The sequence below is a fragment of the Solanum pennellii genome, chromosome 10 (genome assembly GCF_001406875.1).
Source record: "Solanum pennellii chromosome 10, SPENNV200".
NCBI lineage: Eukaryota > Viridiplantae > Streptophyta > Magnoliopsida > Solanales > Solanaceae > Solanum > Solanum pennellii.
The window spans coordinates 79,472,352-79,478,823 of record NC_028646.1 but is presented as its reverse complement, the minus strand read 5'-3'; the positions used below and the strand labels follow the sequence as shown (position 1 = coordinate 79,478,823).

Below are 6,472 nucleotides of genomic sequence, written 5' to 3'. Positions count from 1 at the left end.
CGCAACTCTAGCCAGTCTTCATTACACCGGATTTCAGGGTGAGCTAATGCTTCTAGCTTGGACTGGATCTTCTTCCTCATGTCTTGATGCCTTTAAGTTCCGGCATGGACTAGCTTTTGTTTATCTTAGCTTCTTAGAATACTCTTAGTTTAGTAATTTGATCATAGATGTTCTTGTGGTGATGACTTCCAGATTTTGGGGAAGAATAGATGTTGAATTTTAGAAGTTATTGAATTGGTTTTATTAATGAGTTTAAGTCTTCCGCATTACTTTCTGTTGATATTATATCGAAATGTTAAGGGTTTAGATTGGTTGGTTCGCTCACATAGGAGGGTAAGTGTGGGTGCCAGTCGCGGCCCGGTTTTGGGTCGTGACAAATATAATATATAAATTGAAAAAACGATATTCCATTCCAAACAAATAAAATAAAGTATTGAGACAAATAATAATATTAACTATTCTTCGGGATGGCTCAGTTGGTTTGGAGGGTGGTTATTCACACGGATGACCCGAATCAATCCCTCCTCAATGCTTTCTGAGTCGAGCATGTCTAATAGGGCTTGCCTAGTGCGATTTACATCTCCTATGTAGTTCGCAGGCTATTACACAGTGGAGGGTTTATCTAATGCTGACAGAAGTTATAGCGGCTGCGAATTATCCTGGAGTTAAAAAAAAAAAGAATATTAAACTAACACCGATTAAGCATATTACTACTAACTTTTAAGAATTTATTTAATTATTTATATCTTTGCATGTCAATTAATTTTTGGATGCTGGTCTGTTTCTTTTATTTTTCTTTTTATTAATAATAATTGTTTTGGAAGTTTTGTCATGAAAAAAACGACAAAATGTTTAAGAGATAAAATACTATTAAAATTAAAGGGTAATAAATTGAAGGGTGGCAATGGCTAATATAACACTCCAAATAGGTCAATATCAAATGATACTATGCATTATAATAATTAATTTATATTATATGCCATGCAAAAACAATAACATATATACTCAGTGTAATATAAATATTAATAATAATTTTATATATATATCATTAATTATAATGAGATATTCGGTGTAATCTTAATTAGAGCTATCAATTTCAAGTTTTAAATATGAAAAGAATTTATTTGACAAAATTTTCCCTTCCTTGAATGCATTTTACGCTATGTAAATCTAACTAAACTAATAAAAATTTTAATATAAATATCAAACAATAAATTAAAAATCGAAAAACGAAAAAACACCAAACCCTACCTCTTCCAAATGCACAGAGAATAGAAATGGGCCAATATGCTATATATAGAAAAGTGCGCAAATTCAATGGACATTTGCAATCATTTTGTTTAAAATTATTAACCTATTATACTTTAATTTAAAAAATAAAAGTGCTATTTTATTGCAGGTACTACTTTATTATAGTATCTGCACAAAATCTAGCATTAACAATAAAATATTTTATCAACATTTTGTTGTTACTTGCAGAAAATCCAACTTCCCCATTGTAATAATTTATAACAAAGTACAAAAATTACATATTTTTAATGTAAAATTACTATTTGTCCCTTATAAGTTTATACTAGAAATTTTTTAAATTGATATGATAATATAAGTGCGGATACATTAATCGTTAAGTAAGATACATTACATTTTATACATGATTTACTAATCTAATGAACATTTTATACACGATACACTAATCTGATGGGCGAGATACATTAATCTGATGCGCGAGATACATTAATCTGATACGCGAGATATATTAATATGATGTGCTGATACATTACTCTAATGTGTGAAAATGAAGAATTTTGAGAATTTGTAAAACTAATAGGGGTAATGGTAATAAAAGAACTTAAAGGTGAAATTTCTGTCATTTTCTCAACATTTCTAATAAATAATATAAGCGATAACTTATATATTATTTTTTGAACAAGGAAAATAGAATACAATATATTGACTAATATTATTACCCTCATGAATTAAACGATATTTTTTCCAAAAAAAGCAAATATTTTTAAATCTCGATAAGACATATTATTACACATTATTGATCTTCAAATTACGATTCATACAATATTACTTTATGCATAACTTGTCTTCAAACCAAACAAAACCTGATAAAAAAATTATTTTAGTAGTAAGTTCCCTATAAATAAACTTGACATTATATTATACACTAACATATAAGCATATTGGCTTGAGAAAGGAATATATAATCCTTCTTCCTTTTGGAATAATGTTTGATAATTTTTATTTCAATGATCTACAAATTACACTTGCAACCCTTCTAGTTTTTTCTCTATCAATCATTCTATGGACAAGAAATTGGAAAAGTACAAAACTACCCCCAAAAATTCCGGGATCATGGCCAATCATAGGCCATCTTCGTGGCTTTGGCGATGGAGAAAATGTCCCTCTAGCGCGAACATTTGGAAAATTGTCTGATCAGTATGGTTCGATTTTCACTATCAAGTTAGGTATGTATCGATATTGTGTTATTAATAATTGGGAAGCAGCGAAAGATTGCTTCACAATTAATGATAAAGAACTCGCTGCTAGACCAATTAGTCTAGCAGCCGAACATTATGGTTATAATTACGCGAGATTCTCTTTCGCTAATTATGGTCCATATTACTGTCAAGTACGAAAACTCGTGCTACAAAATGTTCTTTCTAGTACTAGACTCGAAAAAGTCAAACATGTCCGAATTTCCGAGGTGGAAATTAGCATCAAAGAGTTGTATAATTTATGTGGTAAAGGTGAAAATTCAAACACGATTAACATTAGTAAATGGTTCGAAAAATTAACTCTGAATATAATCGTGAAGATGATTGCTGGTAAGAGATACATATCTTTAGAAAAAGACGAAGAGGCACAATGTTTTAGAAGGGCTTTTGCTAAGATTATGTATCTTGCTGGGGAATTTATTTTATACGACGCGATTCCATTCAAAATTTTCAAATATGTGGATTTCCAAGGGCATATTAAGACCATGAAGCAAATTTACAAGGACTTGGATGATATTCTTCAAAGTTGGGTTAATGAACATATGGAGAAAAAGAAAATTGAAGGTGATAATAATAATGAACAAGATTGTATAGATTCAATGCTTTCAGTGACAAAACTTGAGGATTTCAAAGCCTATGGTTATACAAGAGATACAGTTATTAAGGCTATAGTATTGGTATGTTTCTACACTCTAAAATTATATTTTATCGATTTACTTTTACTTGTCCACTTTATATTTTACATATTTTTTACGAAACAATGATAAATATGAATATATTGTAGTAACATTTATGTATAGTTAACAAAAACTTATGAAATTTGTAATTTAATAATTACGCGGCGGAAAAATCTTAATAGCTGAATTGGTTCGCTTTATCTAAATCTCACCTAAAGGCCACTTTATTGGTGAATGCCCGATTCATCTCATTGTAATATAATTCTCTTTCCATTTTTCCTTTCCTTATTCTCATTTTTTTATAAAAAAATTAATATTACGCGGTTATAAAAACTTTTCAATAACATTTATGAAGCCTTTTAATTTAAAACATTAAATTCTTTTTGAGACACATTACTAAAAAGAGAAAATTGTATATATTCACACAAACTAGCTAGAGGGGAGGAATTATCAACTTATTTGTTTTACTAGAGTTTAACTTCTATATGCGAAATGATGTAAAAATAAATAAAACATTGGTAACATCAATATTTTTTTAATTATACTGTTAATATATATAAACTAGTTTTTACTATTATACATGTTATTTTAGATTATCTTGATACAGTGTATATAATTACAGATACTATACCAATATCAAGCAAAAGTTAAATACAATTTTTAATACATATTTTGATATAGTATATGTTTGAATCCTTAATTATTACGTTCTCAAATATTATTATTGCCCTTTTAAATTTAGATCTCTAACTATTTTTATTTTATTACTACGAATATTTATGTAGAGTATGATATTAGATGGTTCAGACACAACTGCGGTTCACCTAACATGGCTCATGTCCTTATTATTGAACAATCCTCACGTCATGAATAATGCTCAAAAAGAAATCGACAATAAAGTCGGTAAAGATAGATGGATTGAAGAATCGGACATCAAAGATCTTGTCTATCTCCAGGCTATTGTTAAAGAAACGTTACGTTTATATCCACCAGCACCTTTGTTAGTTCCACACGAAGCTGTGGAAGATTGTATCGTGGCGGGGTACAACATCCCAAAGGGTACTCGTTTGTTCGCGAACGCATGGAAAATACAACGAGACCCTCGAGTTTATTCAGAACCTGATAAATTCATCCCAGAGAGATTCTTAAACGAACATTCAAATGTAGATGCTCGTGGTCAACATTTTGAGTTCATCCCGTTTGGCTCTGGAAGACGATCTTGTCCCGGAATTAATTTCGCGACGCAAGTGGCGCACCTCACGATTGGTCGATTAATTCAAGGATTTAACTTTGGTACACCATCAAATTTGCCTGTGGATATGACTGAAGGTCAAGGGATTACTATGCCTAAAGCAAAACCTGTGGAAGTTGTAATCACCCCACGTTTGAATTCTATGCTTTATGAACTTTAGTGTAAAAAAAATCGACTTTCGGAGATCGATTTTTTTATCTATTTATTGCTAGGTCGATTTTCACTGTTTTTTAAGTTTTGGCAAAATAAATTCCAGCTGGATCTTTTGGCAAATGCAATACGAAATCTAAGAGCCACTTTTTTCGAACTTCAGTATTAATGTTTAAAGTAATTATTGTACTAATATATAGTGTGTGTTTTAAACATTTTATGTGATTTAATTATCTTTTAGTATTCCTATTTTTCTATCCAAATTTGGTTTTATAGGTCTTTATAAAATTATTTTTTGATCTATATAATATGAAATTCGAACTTACACCTAAAAGGGCATAGCCAACAGTAGTTTCTCACTCTGTTTCGATATTATTCTTCGATGATGTCTCCGTACAAAAGGAATTAGAAAGCCACTTGATTATAAGGAAATGAGTCACCATTTTCTTTCTTCTTCTTCCAATCAGGACAAGTGGGTTGGTTCGTTTCATCCTCCTATTTACATAATTCTTTATTTTCGTTTATGATCATGTTGGGCGAATAGTAATTGCAGAGAAGCTGAAAGCCACTTAACGGTAAGGAGATGAGCACCGGTTGCACCGCCTATTATGATTGTTATTATTATTATTTTTACAGAAGTCAGAATATCATATATTTGATTAAAACTCAAAAATCAGACAAAAAAAATTCAGTATTGTTCTCAATCATGTCTTTAAATAATTTGTACTATGAATTGTTATTTTCTGCCCATAACTATTAATTTTTTATTATTAATACTAGCTATCAATTATTAGTAATATATATTATCAAGATGGGAAAACTAACAAATCTATGTTATGTTCCTCATTGACAAACGCTAAATTACACAAGTTGTGATCATTATTCCATGATTGTTTCATAAATAAACAGGTCAATATATACTCGATTGGTTATGTGATGGATCCATATATTTGTCGAAAGAATTGCTATGAACAAATATTTTTATTGTATACGAAAAAGGATATATATATTATATATCGTGATAATCTTGTTCGGTGCTATTTTTGAACCTAGTAAAGAAAATGAATGAATTGGGTAATGAATCCGAATAAGACTAAGAGGAGAGGATAGGTAAAACAATTTTAGTGAGTTGACATTACATAAATTGAGCATCTAATTTACGTGGACACGCTTGGTTAACACGCATTTGGAGTTAACATGCGCTAGTGAAAAAAAGTGTCAAAAATAACACGATAAAGTTTCACATGAGGTGTCTAAAATGAATAAAGCTTATTTAAAGTGTCTGAGTGAAAATTACTGCCAACTTTAAGAGCTACGAATGAGTTTGATCAGCCCTTTAAATTTTTACCCTATTTGGACGATAAATCGTGCAATTAAATGGTCCAAATTCCAACTAATAAAAGTTGCACAATAGGCCTAGCTTATACAAATGAAAACTCAACAAAAAGCCGTTTACATAAAAACTCACATTCACTTCTCATTTTTGGCCCAATTCCTTCATCTATAGTTTAATGGAAGAATTACGCAACAAATCAAACTTATACTATTTAATTACTCATCATAGCTATAATTTGCTATGATTATCACTCGCGACTAACATTATACATTAATTATGTGGGGTGACTTTGAATTTGTATAATTAGTCATGTCTGCATATGTATAATTCGCCAGAATATACAAATATATATGTATAATATACAATTATTTAACACATATACATATACATATACAATTCACCTCTCTCACACTCTCTACCCTCCCTCTCCTAATCTCGCTCGCCTCTCTCATCCCTCTCCCAATCTCGCTTGCCCTATATACAAATGTAAATGTATAATGTACAGTTATATACATATACAATTCACCTCTCTCCCACTCTCTGCTCTCTGTTG

At 30.3% G+C, this 6,472-nt stretch overlaps 1 protein-coding gene across 1 annotated transcript; it reads left to right on the top strand.

The window, feature by feature from the left end:
• The first annotated feature begins 2,184 nt into the window (after positions 1 to 2,184).
• On the top strand, positions 2,185 to 4,706 carry LOC107001763 (cytochrome P450 82C4-like). Its single transcript, XM_015199738.1, has 2 exons — positions 2,185 to 3,181; positions 3,967 to 4,706. Exons 1-2 carry the CDS (start codon positions 2,234 to 2,236, stop codon positions 4,591 to 4,593), a joined length of 1,575 nt encoding a protein of 524 aa, XP_015055224.1. The 5' UTR covers positions 2,185 to 2,233; the 3' UTR covers positions 4,594 to 4,706.
• The last annotated feature ends 1,766 nt before the right edge of the window (positions 4,707 to 6,472 follow it).